Source organism: Poecilia reticulata, linkage group LG12 (assembly GCF_000633615.1).
Source record: "Poecilia reticulata strain Guanapo linkage group LG12, Guppy_female_1.0+MT, whole genome shotgun sequence".
Classification (NCBI taxonomy): Eukaryota; Metazoa; Chordata; class Actinopteri; order Cyprinodontiformes; family Poeciliidae; genus Poecilia; species Poecilia reticulata.
Genome location: NC_024342.1, coordinates 13,402,070 through 13,418,300, shown reverse-complemented (window position 1 = coordinate 13,418,300; position 16,231 = coordinate 13,402,070). Strand labels below are relative to the sequence as shown.

At 37.1% G+C, this 16,231-nt stretch overlaps 3 protein-coding genes across 3 annotated transcripts; 1 reads left to right on the top strand and 2 right to left on the bottom strand.

The window, feature by feature from the left end:
* Nucleotides 1-846: 846 nt before the first annotated feature.
* On the bottom strand, nucleotides 847-6,065 carry arpc3 (actin related protein 2/3 complex, subunit 3). The gene is made up of 7 exons (XM_008423934.1): nucleotides 5,955-6,065; nucleotides 5,493-5,592; nucleotides 5,082-5,158; nucleotides 2,786-2,854; nucleotides 2,439-2,565; nucleotides 2,125-2,219; nucleotides 847-1,071 (listed from the first exon to the last, which is right to left on the bottom strand). The coding sequence occupies exons 1-7, from the start codon at nucleotides 5,958-5,960 to the stop codon at nucleotides 1,009-1,011; spliced, it is 537 nt and encodes a 178-aa protein (XP_008422156.1). The 5' UTR covers nucleotides 5,961-6,065; the 3' UTR covers nucleotides 847-1,008.
* A 136-nt stretch (nucleotides 6,066-6,201) lies between these two features.
* On the bottom strand, nucleotides 6,202-9,137 carry gpn3 (GPN-loop GTPase 3). The gene is made up of 8 exons (XM_008423932.2): nucleotides 8,957-9,137; nucleotides 8,711-8,819; nucleotides 8,402-8,569; nucleotides 7,653-7,777; nucleotides 7,423-7,538; nucleotides 7,189-7,285; nucleotides 6,980-7,108; nucleotides 6,202-6,532 (listed from the first exon to the last, which is right to left on the bottom strand). Exons 1-8 carry the CDS (start codon nucleotides 9,002-9,004, stop codon nucleotides 6,467-6,469), a joined length of 858 nt encoding a protein of 285 aa, XP_008422154.1. The 5' UTR covers nucleotides 9,005-9,137; the 3' UTR covers nucleotides 6,202-6,466.
* A 257-nt stretch (nucleotides 9,138-9,394) lies between these two features.
* On the top strand, nucleotides 9,395-14,250 carry rnf170 (ring finger protein 170). The gene is made up of 7 exons (XM_008423931.2): nucleotides 9,395-9,547; nucleotides 10,336-10,491; nucleotides 10,801-10,876; nucleotides 11,021-11,135; nucleotides 11,311-11,384; nucleotides 11,740-11,871; nucleotides 12,686-14,250. The coding sequence occupies exons 2-7, from the start codon at nucleotides 10,352-10,354 to the stop codon at nucleotides 12,953-12,955; spliced, it is 807 nt and encodes a 268-aa protein (XP_008422153.1). The 5' UTR covers nucleotides 9,395-9,547; nucleotides 10,336-10,351; the 3' UTR covers nucleotides 12,956-14,250.
* The last annotated feature ends 1,981 nt before the right edge of the window (nucleotides 14,251-16,231 follow it).

The window sequence follows — 16,231 nt, the reverse complement described above, 5'->3', positions numbered from 1 at the left end:
GAGGACTGAATTTAGGCGTCTACAATCAATGTGGCATTATGACTAGGTTGTCTTTTAAAGTATTTCTTCATAAAGAAAAGCTTAAATATTACTAATAAGATGTTAATAGCCATTTTAATTTGGATACATTTCAATTAAACTGAAGCAGCTCCGTCTTGGTGGCCAATAAAATTGAAGAGAAATGTGTGTAGGCCTCACCACATTTTGACACACCAGGACAGTGGCTGCATAGCCAGAAGCAGTTTCCATGCTACTGCAGTGCAGCTGAAAAAAAAAACATCCTTTGATAAGATTTGTCCTTTCTTAACTGGCATCAAAGAGTGTGTCAAATCCAGCCGTCCTGTGGAATTTATGCTATGCCCTCTTTTATGCCAGCAGGCAGAAATATGATCATATTTATATTCTCATCTTGCATCAACTTGGTAAGGACAAGCGTGACTATAGAGTGAGAGAAGAGCTGACTACCAATGACCACACCGTGATGCTGGCATGGTAGCCCTGTCATATGAGCAATATGTATGAATCTTCCAATGTGTAGGTATATGTATAAATACATTTTATGTATGTTTAAGCTAGATGCATATAACCCAGTCATATCTTTGACTCTGTACGTATTTCTTTAACCTATGTCTGGTATGTATTAGTTACAAGCAATTGTTTGTGAATAGATCGATGTATTTTAACTTATTAAAATTAGATGGAAAATGTATGCAACATACAAAGAACAGATTTTGTTTTTCCAAAGTGCCTTCAAATGTTTTCAAAGACATGATATGACAGTAGGATTCCTATGAAGCTTATTTTTGTCATGTATAAAAATGTGTAAGAACAAAACGAAAAACAACATTACCAATCTCTCAAACTTCTTTATTGTATTACACACCAGCCCAATATGATCAACATCCAGACAAGTGAACATATAATTTTATTTTTTTTTAAGTCAAACAGTATAAAATTTTAACAGAAAATCAAAACTTGCTTTATTGCAGTCTCTGTGTCCCTTCTGGTTCACTGTCCAGGAGCAGAGAGACTTTTGTTCATGAACTGCTTCTTCACAAAGCACAACCACCACTGAAAAAAAAAAACCACAAACACAGATTAGGACAAACACTGGCATTTTTAAACTGTAGTATTTTATTGATGGGCTAAAAGTCTACAAGGTCTTTCAATAGAAATAGGAAACAAAGAGCTGTTTAACATGACTATGTAAAGAACTCAATGTATGGACAAAGCTGGCAAAATTATTTCATTGTACTAATTTTAATTAACATTGGCATTAAAGTTTTGCTTTCAGAACTGCATTACAGACTTCAAACAGTGCTGTTTAACATAAAAAGATATCTATAAAAATTTGGTGTTGTCTCAAGTATTCCAGTAACACAAAATTTCAAAATACAAAATTTGAGTTCTCATGATATAAAGCTCTTTACTTTTATTACAGAAAGAAAACAGCATGAAATATTTAAACTCATAAGGGGGAGTATATTGGTTTGTAAGCAGGAATACAGCACCATTTAAAATATCTGCTTTAGTCATTTCATCTTATGACATCATGAATTTAGAGCCAGAATAACCAGCCTCTCTTCTCCACTTTGTCCATTTTCAGGGCTGACCTACAGAAAGCGACCACATTCTAACCTATACTGAAAGCTCAATCACACAAGAATCTGCAGGGCACCAAAACACAGAGAGCCTGCATAGCTTAGCAACAAAATGGATATTTGCTTAGCAGCATGCCTCATGTCCACAGAATATAAAGTCTTATGGAAGCATTCCCATTTTTTCCCCTTGTATTTCAAATTGCAGCACCGCTGGAAAAAACTAATAAATGTCTACTCTTTTTTTTGGTCTTTGGCCCATCTCATTTTGGGTATTTTTTCCTACCCAAGTCTATCTCTGCTAATAATTAATTATATGAGCTGAAAAACTAGCCACTCATCTTGTAAAAAGTCAGAAAAAGATGTTAATGAGAGGTCAATAGAAGCACTAAAACACCTTTCTTTGGCACCTGGAGAATTTAACTATTTTCACAGCCACTGCAGCAGCAGATTGAGTCATATATTTAATAAGGTAACCTTTGACACCAGAAAGAAAATTCAAATAAATCATAAGTATGAGACTTACCTTGCTGGGTTTGTCTGTTTGCGGGTCAAACACACGATCACATAGCCTTAAACCGGTCTCCTGGCGAAGCTGCTGCAGGTACGCCCTCATTGTCTCTGAGATGAAAGAATACATTAATTTATCGAGTTCAAAACTATCATTTGGAGTGCCAACTTAGATTTTTGTGCTATTGTTTAGACTCTTACACAGAATCTTTTAAACTAATTGAGGTGTATGCTCCCTGCCTTCAAACAGCAGCAGAGCATCTCCACCATTGTTAAAACCTCAACACAAACAAGCTTACCGCTTGTCACAATATTAAAGCTCTCTCTCACCGTCCTCCTGCTTGTTTCCGGGCTTGGCATACATAGCATTAAGAGGGAAGCCAGGTTCTCCAGGAATGGGAAAGTTTGTGATGCCCAGAGTGTACATCTCCTTTTCTCCTTGGCTCCTAGAGCTGCACTGCAAGATTCATACATAATCCCAAATCATCAATTTGAAGGTGTCCAAATTCATTTAAATCAGCTACTTTCTCCATAAAGTGTGCAAGAAAAAAAAAACAAATACAAAGGCTCGTCATGTTCTGTTCAAGACACAACCACTTTAATGGAAACATCAAGTGCTACTATACATTTTAAAATCAAGCTCCAAGAACTGGTCATGCTGCACAGTAAAAATTTACCTTCTGTAGCTTCTTTAGGCATTCAGAAATGTAGAGTGTAACGTAGATCAGTGTCCTGTCAGCCTCATTCTGGAAAACAAATTTACATAACTTATTATTAAAAACTAATGATGTAGAGCTGCACAATATATTGTATAGCAATAGCAGTGTGTGTGCAATACTGCAATTGCAAGGAAGAGCTTGGATGCAGGTTTTAATATCACCTCGAACTCTTCTTGCCAATAATATATTTGGTCAGTAGGAAGGATTTTCATTTCCTTTTATACAAGCATTCAACATAGATCCTGCCAACTGAGATGCTCAAGCTTAAAGCATCTCAGTTGGCAAGTGGTGATGGACAATAAAAAATGAGGATATCTGTATTATCACTAGAGGTGTGCCGATGGATCGGCCACCGATCATAATCGGCCGATTTCCGTGAAAAAGTGTATGATCGGTGATCGCCGATCACGGTCTCTTGTTGCGGATCACACAAACTGATCACCTGCATCTCATTTCGCAGCCTGTCTGTGCAGCTGGTCTCCTCTTTCCTTCACACTGCGCAAACGCGCAGCAACAAATCCTAAGCGATGTGTAACTATAACGCACTGAGTGAATGGGGAAGTTTGCGTGTTGCGGCAGAAAATTGAAGCATATGGGGTGAAGCAAGTCAAAATGCATCAACACAATGAATCTAATATGGGATAAAAACAATGCCATGCCGTACTTGACAGAGTTTGACTACATCGAGGCTCACTGCAGTAAAAAAGACATACGGAGGATCAGATAGCAGGCAAAGCAGCGTGCAGCTACAAACACTCATCCGGATTAGCATTACGGTCAGAAAGCTAAACAAATAACCCGCAAAATTATTTAAGTCTTCGAGCTGCGATGTAAGACGCTGGTTCTGCTCTCACTGTTGAACCGCTGCTACGCTACAGGTAGCGTAGCAGCGGTTTACATAACTTGCAAGACACGATCACTCCGTCTATTTCACAGACGGAGCGCCGCTTCTGCTCCACCTGGTAGTGACTCTCACACCAAACCTTTGCTTAAAGCTGCAGCATCTAACTTAATAAAATACATTTTACATATGTATTAAAACTTTCGCTGTCCTAACATGAAACAAATAATCTCTAAAAAAATAATCGATCTCCTCCCTGCTCTGCATAATTACTCCGCTCAGTCAGAAACAGCCAATCAGAACTAGCAGTAATCAGCTAGCTGCCATGCTATCAGGAAGTTTTCATTCAGTAACTCAGGTGGCTTAAGGTGGGTCTTTATTGTAATGGCACCTGTATTTCCCTTTGAATGTTAAGTTTTATACTTGAATTTCTTTGGCAATGTTGAGAGGTTTTATTTTGGCTCTTTGCATTATTTAGTCTCTTCAGAGCCTTCATATGTTTTCAGTCTGTTAAAGATATTATTACTGATAGCAGTACAATTTGAACAATGCCTGTTTTGTTTTTTTCTTGGAAAAAGTTATTAAAAATAAGTTTTTGTCTAAATTAAGGTAAATTCATGGTTCCTTTTTCCACATAATGTAACCGGTAGTGCTTATGATTAAAAATAATAATAATTACGTGATCGGTATCGGAAGGAAAAAACCTGATCGGCACATCTCTAATTATCACCACAGTATTTAAGGGCTTCACAAGATTTATTTTCTATCTTATGCAGCCCAACAATTTTCCATGCCATATGCATCCCACAGAAAAATTTTTTTGTAAAAGACTTAAACCCTCAGAGGCAAAAGTCAGACAGATGTACACCAAGTTGCAAGACAACAGCTTCTTAGTTTGGTTTTCTAAAAGAGTTAAGCCCTCAGAAATAAAACATTTTCTTATATGTAGAATAATAAAAACTTGCAGAACCAGTGTATGAATGTAATATAAAGTAAGCTATTCCAGTGACAGATACCAATGAATATGACTACTCAAGGGTGACAAGCACGACAGAAAAGGCTCAATGATGATACATGCCCATAAAAATCCAAAGCAACTCCTACAGGACTGTGTTGTTAAAAAGGTATGAGATAAAGCAAGCCAGGGCAAGTGGAGAAACATGAAATACTCAGCTGCTTCAAGACACAGATTACTGAGGCACAAGCTGTATGCGCCACTTTTGAGCTCCATTTGGTTACAATTTCTAAAATTATCTTAAGCGTTTTTGGGATATACAGCTTTTTGTCTTTGTGTCTTTTAAAGTCCCTAACCTGATTGCATAGTTTTAAGAAAACAGAGTTAATCAGCATTATTACAGTGTCAATAGTACATAAAGGTTCATAATTCAACTTTTTGATTTCTTGATCTCTTACCTTGATTTCGTAATTCTTAAAGAAAACATTGGCCTTGAAGTAGTAGATTGCTTCATCTATGATGTCAGAATCTACGCCTGGAATAATAAAAACAAATGTTTTCATTAGACATATTATCCTATTTCTTATATAAATCTTTATTCTTTTAGTACTGATCACCACTGAATCGTTAGAAAATGACTCGAGTACGTATACAGATGTCACAACTGTACAATTAAGAGACGTATAAATCAAAATGCAGAAGTTAGAGGAAAGGTGCCACCTTAGTTTGCATTCTTCAGACCATATAAGGAAGTGAAGCTCAGTCATGAATCAGGAACTCAATGCTTGCAACAACAACGCACATCTCTGCAGAACGCCCAAGATTATGTGGATACGTTTTTTGAAAAACAAGAATGAAAGAACCCTCACCGTCTCCTCTTGCTGGTCCCTTGAACTGTGTTTTGACGGGAAGCAGGGCCATGTTTCCCACCAGCCTGGTTTCAGGGACCATCAAGCTTGAGTGATAAGCCTGAAGAAGAAGAAAAAAGAGAGAAGTCCTGTCATTTTTGTCGAGTACGTTTGTTAATTTATAGTCCCCGGAATGAACGCGGCTTTTCATCGGTGGTACTAAGCGTTTTATATACGTGTATATAAAATGCTAAACTCATTAAAAACAGTACAATGACAGCGATGAATTTGTGTACTGTTGCGAGTCAGCCACTAGCAGCTATGAAGCGAATGCTAAAGTAGCTAGCCTACTGTGCTAGATTTGTCTTGAGAGCTAATGTTAAAAGCAGATTCAAAATCTAGTTGCGTATTTCTAGAGATTCCTGGCTCCTAACAGTGAGCTGAAAGCTTATATTTGTCGTTTATCGCACAGGATATACTCACCGGCATATTGAATGAAATATAAATCCAACTGCTCAGCAGGAAAAACGTACAGGCACCCCCGAAGCCTCTGCTTCCGCTTGTTCCACCCTTCAGCTTTACAGGAAGTGGCCACGTGTCGTGTTGCGTTGCAGCCACGTGGTGGCGCGCACAAGCTCTTTTTCCCCCCTCCACATGAACACGTATTCATGTTTATGTCCCCCCCACCCCCACATTTAAAAAACACGGGCAACTTGTCTGGTGTAAGCAATATTTTATTTTAAAAATATATATTTTGTTTTTATATCTATAATAAATCAACCAAAAGCCAAAGATTTACACGTGTACATTACTCTAAAATAACAAAATATGAAACTGAGGTTCCTTTAAATTTTATAAGTTATTTAAAAGAAGAAACAAAATACTTTTATGCAAGTCCAGTCAGTTTTTCAGAAATATTCATGGAATGAATATCAAACATTAAAGTTGAACTTCATTTATGGCAAGTCATTTTTCCACTTCAGGGTTCAATTGTCTCAGCTGCTGACTTTGTCTTGAAAGATCTCGTCATAATTCAGGTTGGACTGCTCTTCGTCAACTTCCTGTCAATAGGGAAAGCATAAAAGTCATGATTATATACAAATATAAACCCACACACACAATGGCTTGCATGATTATTCATACACCCTTTCACATTTTATTGCATTACAAACAAAAACTTGAATGTAATTTACTCGACTTTTTGTTTTCAAGTATGGTAACTGCAAACTTGCATGTCCACATGAGCCGACAGTTAATCAAGCACCACTTCTTTCAGAGAACCGGTTAAAATGTATTCGGCAACACTAAGAGCCCCAATTTGAACTGTCTAGCCTAAATGCAAAATACCAGGTCTACTGCCTTTAGACACAAATGTCAAAAGCTCAAAGGCTGTGAATTCTATATTGTTCTGCACAGTGACATCGGTTCCAAAGCTTTACTGCAAGGAACTATGTAACGGTAATTATTCATTTTCAGTAAGTGTCCAATGTTTTGTTTTGTCATTTTACCTTAGGCTCCTTAACCTCCAGGTCCTCTCCATACTGTATGGAGAAGTCAATGTGCTGCAGAACTATGTTTATCCCCTCCTCATCTGTACGGTCAAAAGGCAGGAATCTTACCATGCTGTAGTCTTCTATCTGGAGACATAAACAATCTTAGTTTTCTGAATATAAATTACAAGAATATCATTAAACAACAAAACTAGGACTCTACTTACCAAACCACAAATTGCTTTAGTAAGCTTTTTGAACTTTTTGCTTCTGAAAGTGTCAGAGTTATCTTCCATCATGGAGTACATGTCTGGATCCAAGTACCTTGTAAATATATAACAAAATATTTTAAAACTCAGTATGAAGAGAAGGATCAGCAAGGTTCATAACAAAATCTGACAAATAAAGTGCAGCCTCATCGAAGTTGTCAAGTATTCAGTGTTTTATTCTTACTAACTTACTTTTCAATTTCCTTCTTAGCCTTTGGAGCAAGCAGGTCCATTTTTGTCATGACATTTACTTGAGGAATTTCTAACGACACCATTGCACTGAGGGCAGCCATAACTCCTGAGATGAACTTGAGTGCAAGATAATGGAAACACCAGTGCATATTGAAATCAAAGTAGGTTCATTTGAATATTGCTTCAGCAAAAAAAAAAGAACAAGAAAAAAAAAACACAGAGAAAATTACCTTAAAAGACTCGACCATAAACTGCGAGTCTACCAAAAAGACCCCGCAAATGCGAAACTCCCACTGCTGGAGCTGCTCCACCAGCTGCTTCATCACAGGGAGGTGTGTGTAAAGCTCAATCTGACCTGGAAAAGTGTGAGAAGAGCTGCATCAGTCATGCACAGCTGACACTTTTCCTTAAATAACAGCTAAGGTGGATCTAAGAACTGCACAGACTCTTGTTAAGATGGCATGTTTTCAGTATATACACGTGACCAAGATCAACAGCTGGTAAACTTTTTCCAACTTTAAAATTACACATATCCTGTAAAAATTCAAATGAAATATAAATAAATCTAAATGTATGGCTTAATGGTTCAAGCAAAGTCTGATTACAACATAACATATTCTCCTCCAGGTTTTGGAGGAGAATATAAGTCTTGAATAAGTCTCTCTTATTCAAGAGAGACTTGAATAATTTCAAGTCTCTCTTAATTTCAAGAGAGACTTGAATAATTTCTTTGGAAGAAAAGGACTGAGTCTTGCAGGTGTATTGCTGATATACAAAGAATATAAAACATTGCTGTTACTCCCAGCAGTTAGTTCAGTGTTACTGCTTTCCTTGTCAGTTTCCATTTTTTCTTCCCATTTCACATGAACATTGACTTTAAAAACACTGTGCTTTAAAATTAAATCAGTTATTCAAATAAACTCTAACCTAATAAAGCTTCCACCTTCATTAAAACTTGAATCCAACGCAGAGCACTTACCTGGGCAATCAAACAATATGTAGTCATCTTCTACGTGGCCCAGGCTTTCTTCCAGCCAGTCAAAGTTGTTGGCAAAGTACTCCATACAGAAGACCAGGCCTCCATTAGGGCCAAATCTCAGAGAGTTATCCTCCATTACGTCATCCACCTGAATGAGTTCACGGATGTCTGAGAAAACAGAAACAGAATATAACATACAAAGAGCTGTGTTAAATGTATTATGGCACTAACATTTTCCTAGCTTAATTTAATTCATATTTCCTTGGTAATGTGTATTCCTGTTACACATCCATGCAAAGTAAAACTTACCTGCCATAACAGGGTAATTAAAATACTCTGCAGCAGGATCCAGGTTCACCACCTGGACTGAGCGGTTTAACGACTCTGCGTGCTGAACCATGGTGGAGCAGTAGGTACTCTGAAATAATAATAATGTGTTAAAAAAAGACTAACACGTTTTACTTTTGCGTAGAAAACAGGACAGCCTCACGCCGCATCACAACATGTTAGCCGAACAACATAGCACAACCTCTCACCACAGACCAGGAAAGTTACCTTGCCGCTTCCAGCTGGGCCCATAACTAACTGTGCATAACGAGGCATTTTCTGCCTCTGGAGAGGTCCGCTCAAGAGAAGTTCACCTTTTCTTATAATCCACGACAGCTTACTACAGTTGGGTACCACTGTATTAGTGTGACTACTTCTTCGTTCGAGGACACCACGCTGTAGGCACCGCTATTGCCACCTAGTGCTTAGACTGTGAATTATCACTCCTTGAAAAAGTAAGTATTTCAAGGTTCAGTTTTAATGTTATGTTTAACTGGGTAATAATAACTCTATAAAAAATGTTCATGTTATTAAGTATGTATTTATAAGGCAGAATTAAGATTGTACTGACATTCCATCGGTGATCTGTCGTGAAACGACAGCTCTCACTCCAGCACACTAGGCGGCGGTAATACATTCTAACAATGAGAATGTAACAACGAGAATGAGTGAGCTGCTATCAGCTGTCCATGCAACGATATGCGATATGGTCACTTGGCTAACTTACAAAAATACATAACAAAATGCTTGGACGGAGTGAATGGACTTGACAGGTTACGGTTGCAGACAGATATTTGGGTAAAAGTAGGCTTCTTATTGGTAAGTACTCTTCTCGTTCTAAGTTCAGCTTGTAATTTATATTTTAACGTTTTGAGTTATGTTGCTTAAGTAAAACTTTGTAGTTATTTGACTCTTTCACAGCTACTGTGTAGAAATACTTAGATAGTTAAAAAAAAATAACAACCTAGTTTCCTCCTTCCTTGATTAAACTCCTCTGATCTTATGAAAACGAAACGTCCAAGGCTAAACAAGCATCTTCCCTATTCTCAAGCGCTACATGGCTTTTTGCTAACGAGCCAACCCCAGTCCACTTATTTCAGTTTCGAAAAATATAAGCTCGGCCTTGGTGTTCATTGAGCTGTCCATGACGCAACCACCAAAAACTACTTAACAATCTAGCCCCCATTTTGTTTTGACATGAAACTCAGTATGCGATTAAAATGTTGTTTGTTCCTGAAATTACACTAAAAAGTATTGTCATTATATTACGACAATACCTTTTGGGTTAACTCTGCTTACAATGTAAGCAACCCTTCCAGTTCGTCCTTTGAAAAAACAAATATTTGTAATAAATTCCAACAAGAATTCATTAAAATGTCTACTTTGAGTTTGATACAGAGGTGGCTAAATGTTTTATAAAGCCATGATAATTTGGAGCCCCGCCTTTTTTGCTTTCTGCATCTTACACTCTAGCTCTAGTTGTTCCGAAAGTGTAATTTTTCTGCTTGTTTCAAATGTGATATGATTCCTCGATCATCTACATAAAAGTGTCAAAGAAAACCTTGAAGACGGTAACCTACACTTTCCTCTTCTGTTCATTGTTGCAGGCTATGAGTGTTTATAATGGAGGATGGTCAAGGTGGGGACTTGGACTACCTGATCCAAGATGAGGACACCATCATTGAGGGTGTTAGCAACCAGGTTTTGTTTGTAGTGGTTGTCAGTTTCACATTGCTTGCAGGCATCTTCACTTTGCTCTGCAGGTAAACCACTAAGTCAGGCTGGTTAATTTAAATTGTTTTGAGAAATTTGTTAAAAAACAAAAAAAAACAAGTGTACGAAGTGTCATTTTTAATATAAAAATCCAGCTAGGTATTTTTTTTTGACTGATTTAAATTTCGTAGAGTTCTTTGAAACTAACACATGCATATGTGTTACAAACCAGTTGTCAACAAAACAATCCCAGCTGCAGTCTCCTCATCCAGTCAGAGAAATCACCTTTAATCTTCCTGTGATCTTGTTTGAAACCTGTGAAACTAAAAAAAAAAAAAAACTCCTTTTGTCCTTTACAGACAGGAAGAGCAGAATATCCATCCTGAAAATCAGGAGCACGTTCGAGCTGTCCGACAGCAGCTCCAAACTGAGCAGGTAAAACTAGTAACTTTTAGGCACGACTTTGTTGAAATGCCATGATTACTGTCATTTGAATTACATCTATATATTTGTATAAAGTGCAAATGACTGAGTCATTGCAGATATTTTACGTGTCTTTTCTACATTTCTTCTCCTTAGGATGAAAATCCGCAGGCAGAGGCTAGACAGCAGTATTACACAGACATGTCTTGCCCTGTGTGTTTACAGCAGGCTGTGCTGCCTGTGGAGACCAACTGTGGACACCTTTTCTGTGGTAATTGCGTGGACCGTTTTACAAATTCACGTGTTTCTGGCGTGGTTAGTATAGTAAGAAACAGAGGAAACGATGAGATGATACAATCATTAATGTAAATACTTTTTTTTCCTTCACATTTTTACAACATTGGTGTTCTCAATATTGCTGTTTTATGTGTTGTCTTTTTGCAAAGGCTCCTGCCTTATAGCTTATTGGAGGTACGGCACCTGGCTGGGTGCGATCAACTGCCCAATCTGCAGACAAATGGTGAGTGATACAATGCCACATCATTACCATATTGCAATCATGCCATTGTTATGCCTTAATGCCTTTAAAGTTTGTGGGGAAAAACAAATCTTGTGGGTTTTATAGTTAAAACCAGAGGTGCAGTGGTTGCCGCACCTCTGGAAAGACTAAGCTTTCCCTTTCCTGCACAATTCTTCTTGAGTTTGCCTGAAAAGCTTGTATACCATTGTGAAATCAAAACTACTAATTATAAAAGATCTGTTACACTTGAACAACAGTTTGTTTAATTTCAGTGATTCTTCGAAATGTGTTGTGAGATTGTGTTTGTGGATTTTGCCGTTTGTTTTAGACATGTATTTTGTTTGTGTTTTTCTAGGTAACACTTCTGTTCCCGTTATTTCACGAGCACGCCGCTCCTCAGAGGGTTCAGGACGGCGAGGCCGAACCTCAGCTTATATTACGAGACATCAACGATTACAACCGAAGATTTTCTGGTCAGCCAAGATCTGTGAGTCTTTTTATTTATTTTTTTTCCTCATACAGGCTGCATTTACATAAGCTGAAATCATCTTGTAAATATCTAGGGAGATCTTTAAAGATTTTTTTATTATATAAAAAATAATATACTAATATATTCTTTTAGAATAACATGCAGTGTCTGTCATGTTCAGTTGTGTAACTGTAAGGAAATCTATACTTTTTTAATCTCAACTGAAATTTTTATTAAAAAAAAAAATCACCTTTTTCTTTGACTGCGTGTATTTATTTTTATTCTTCATTATGAAGACGAACCCAACACTATAATGGACAACTTTAAGATACAACTTTAATAACTTTATAGAGCTTAAGTTAATGTTAGTCGGCATGTTGGTGTAAGCCAACATAATAATTGCATTTATGCTAATGTCATCTTTTTAGCTAATGTTAGCTATGATCTTACACTTTAGGTCAGTGAGCAGCATGTTCTGCAACATTTTTTTAAAACTGATTGTCTGAGGATTTAGCAGAGACTTAAAGTTGTTTTCCATTTTAGGCAGACAGTTTTGCTGTGTAAGATTTGCAGACTGTTTTACTTTTTTCTGCTGCTTCTGCTTATTTCTGCAACTGTTCTGCGTTTGACTTCAGGTAGTTTTGCTGTTTTCAGCAGTGGCATTCAGTTTACATCATTCACACTTCATTCTTGCAGGAAATGCACATTTTCTAGTTGTAGAGCTGTTTTTCTTTTGCTTATATCTGCAGTGGATGCCAGTGAATGTGGCCCGCCCTGAGTTTAGAAGACGCCTTTTCATAATACTATATCTTGTCTGTTTTCCTCCTATCAGCTTATGGACAGGCTGCGGGACGTCCCCACCCTGCTCCGTCATGCCTTCAGGGAGATGTTTTCTGTGGGCGGACTCTTCTGGATGTTCCGGATTCGAATCCTTCTCTGTCTCATCGGTGCCATCACCTACCTGGCCTCGCCACTCGACATTCTCCCGGAAGCTCTTTTCGGCCTTCTGGGCTTCATGGACGACTTCTTTGTGATCCTCCTCCTGTTTGTGTACATCTCTATCATGTACAGAGAAGTGGTTACGCAGAGGCTTAACGGCTAGGCCCACATACAGAAACGGGGGACAAAAGAGAGATGAATATCTGAGAAGAGTTTGTTAAAAAATATTGGGTTTTCTCAGAGGGCTTCACTTAAATTAAATGGACCACGAGCGTCTGACTGGACAGAGGTTAGCAAAACATTGTGAACATCAGATGTTGTTACAAAGGTTCTCATTGACATTTACAAGGCAAAGGATTTCAGGCAAACAAGTTACGATCAAATGAACATGTATGAACAATGTACTGCTTCAAAATTTACCCATTTAAAAAAAAAATACAAATCTTAAGTAATGTGATTATCAACATAACATGGACAACTGTGCAATACAATGACGTCTTGAAAGTCTTGTATTTATGGGTTCATATGTAATGATTCCATCTTAATTTTCACTTCAAAGAACAAGTGTCGAATGGTAAAAGAGTTCCTGTTTGAGCTTGTTGTCATCACAATGACGTGTAACTATGCATATTTTATGATAACTTGGGAAAGCAGAGCTTGTTGAACCGGTTGGAAAAATTCTCTGAATAATCTTTTTAAGCAACAATTTAAATTCAGTAATCAAAACCTGCTTCCTGCATGCATACAGGGAAAATACAAACAGGTAATTCTGGACAATTTTGAATGTAAATCGTCTAAAAATGAATGTGAAGTCATTTCTGTTAAGTTTACTTTGACATTCTGTTGTGAAAAGTAAATTTGGTTTGAGCTATGGAATCAGATGGTCAATTCTTCAACAGTTTGCTTCCTTTTGTATTCAGTACACTGTTGGCATTAGCATGTACAATGCAGATCTTTTTTTAATTATTTGTAAATAGTTTCATCAGTGGTACAGGTGTATTATCTTCAGATGATGAAATGACATGTCTGTGTGCTACTGAAGAGCACCGTCTCAGTTTAAATCCACACAGACCAACTGTTTTCCTTTCAAAAGTCACATGAATTGGCATTGTTTGCAAAAGATCTTAAAGTCATATTTTATTACAATATGATGAATATTAAAACAATTTTGAACTTTCGATTCAAGTACATTTACTGAGTAGGAAAAAAAATCTGTGTTTCAAGAATGAATTGCTTTTAACAAATCTCCAGTGTAACGATCAATACTTTGCACAGCCTTCAATACATTTACTCCTATTAAACTCATAATATTTCACAATGTTGGAACATCTCCAAATAGTAACTAGAATCTGTTTTATGCCCTCATCAGCTTTTCTATATGATTAAGGTATGTGGAACGACATGGCTGTGGACGGAGGCTGGTGTTTTCTGCTTTTCTGATTTTTGCATCACCTCGTTGAAAAAAGCTCACGGAATCACAGATCCTCCTTCACCGTATTTATTTGTGTTGGCGTCATTTTCAAACAACCAATGTGCATGTAGACAATATTATACAGTTTTAGTCTTGACTTAAATGTTGCATTTTGCAGCTGTTGACTAGCATTAAGCCTTCGTTTTTTTCCCCCTCCTTTTTAGTCACTGTTCATGCCGTCAAAATGAATATGTGTCCTCATCCTCCATACAGGCCAGTGGGTCAGAGGTGTAGAGGGTACAGATAATTGAGGAGCTGGATAATTCAGAAAAAAAAAATCTTAATTTTTATCCAGACAGAAAATGCCCTCCAAATATCAAAGGGTATGTTTTTTACTTTGTGTGTGTGAGTGAGATTATTCTACTACAATAAAAGATTTAGTCTATTCACACACACTCCTTCTACATGTCAGTACATGCATTGCATTTGTATTTTAATCTGATTCTATTATTTACACAAAGTCGGTTTTTCTAACATTGCTTAACTGTAACTCCTTGTACCAGTGTTTCCACTTGGAAGAAAAATCCTTCCATAACATGTTGCGAGAAAGTCAGCTGTTGTGTAAATGTCAAGTTCTGTTTACAATTTTGGCATTAACTTCAAATCTTTTTCAATCCAATAAATATGTTGCACATGCTAAAATGTGGCAAACCTTTTCTTTTCTTTTTTTATTTGACTGGCAGCTCATCTGCTGTGTCTCAGTGGTGTTTCAGCAACTTCCACCTCCGTTTCAACACCAAGAACAAAGACGCTTAAGGTATTATCACACCTAATTTTCTAAACCTCAGAACTGGTTAGGAGATAAATTCACACGGGGAAACGCCTCTGAGGAATCAATTCTCGCCCTGGAATTTCACATAGGTGATTAAAAAATGCTGAATGTAAGCCTTTCTGCCAAAGGTGCAGTCAGTCTTAACTGAAAAATGCACACATCTGTATTTTTCAGTGTATTTTGGTAGACTTTATAAACTTTTACCTTTATAACACAGCAGGTCATGTAACACAGAAACTACACTTGGTCAAAATTAAGATTTTCCCACAATAGCAAAGTCTGTAAGTTATTTTAAATTAATCCAGTGGCCCTCTGCTACGTATTTCACAATTACTTTATAGCCATGGTGCTTGTCATAGCAATGGAATGATTATATTGGTGTGTCAATGTTCATCATGACAAATCAGTGCGAGTTTCATTATGGGCCTAGAAGGGAGAAGCAGGGAGTCATAACATGTCCCTCATGTTATGAGGGACAGATCAGATGAAATGACTTGCTCAAAACATTAATTGGTTTGATGGCAATCTTTAAAAACAGAAGTAACTCTTCTACATTTTATCACATTGGAACAACAAACATAAAATAGGATTTTGAAGGAAAATAAAATTGTTGGCGTACTGCTGCAGGAAACTGCTTTCCTTAGTGATTAATACATTTTTATTTCATCTAAACCTGTAGAATTGCATAGACCATTTTCTAGAATTAGAACATTTACAGTTGAAGTCAAGAACTAAATCCTTAGTAAGACTTGAGGTAAAAGGAGGTGCTGCAAAGTACTGACTCATAAGAGCTGGATACAAATGCAGCCTTTCCATGCCTTTGTATCATTTAAATAAAGTAGTTTTAATTTTAAAACCACTCTTGAAAAACTAAGCTTTTTTCCATTTGACGATTATTCATAACTTCGAGTTGTTTTAATCTTCAAAAGCAAACTGTATGAAGAAAAACAAAGCTCAATGGATATGAATTGTTTTAGAAAGTACCGTGTTGCCCTGTCTACGTGTAGGGTATAACTCAAGGTGTACAGCTGAAAAGTAAAAATAAGCGAAACATGAATTTCATTTAACAAATGCTCCTATTATTGGTAATGATTTTGTTTGCTAAACAACCAGTCTGAGACACATATTACATACTCTATAATAATAGAAAAAACAAACAAAACAAAAAAAAATCCCTAACAGTTCTGCTGACTCTG

Excerpts from the sequence above, each read along its gene's own strand:
- arpc3 (XM_008423934.1), bottom strand. Across the intron at positions 2,566-2,785 it reads GCCTAAAGAAGCTACAGAAG|TGCAGCTCTAGGAGCCAAGG; the intron begins GTAAATTTTTAC and ends TGAATCTTGCAG. Across the intron at positions 2,220-2,438 it reads CGGAAACAAGCAGGAGGACG|AGACAATGAGGGCGTACCTG; the intron begins GTGAGAGAGAGC and ends CTTTCATCTCAG.
- gpn3 (XM_008423932.2), bottom strand. The coding sequence starts at position 9,004 with ATGCCTCGTTATGCACAGTTAGTTATGGGCCCAGCTGGAAGCGGCAAG. Across the intron at positions 7,286-7,422 it reads GCTAAGAAGGAAATTGAAAA|GTACTTGGATCCAGACATGT; the intron begins GTAAGTTAGTAA and ends TATATTTACAAG. Across the intron at positions 7,109-7,188 it reads CTAAAGCAATTTGTGGTTTG|ATAGAAGACTACAGCATGGT; the intron begins GTAAGTAGAGTC and ends TTATGTCTCCAG.
- rnf170 (XM_008423931.2), top strand. The coding sequence starts at position 10,352 with ATGGAGGATGGTCAAGGTGGGGACTTGGACTACCTGATCCAAGATGAG. Across the intron at positions 10,877-11,020 it reads AGCAGCTCCAAACTGAGCAG|GATGAAAATCCGCAGGCAGA; the intron begins GTAAAACTAGTA and ends TCTTCTCCTTAG. Across the intron at positions 11,872-12,685 it reads TTTCTGGTCAGCCAAGATCT|CTTATGGACAGGCTGCGGGA; the intron begins GTGAGTCTTTTT and ends TCCTCCTATCAG.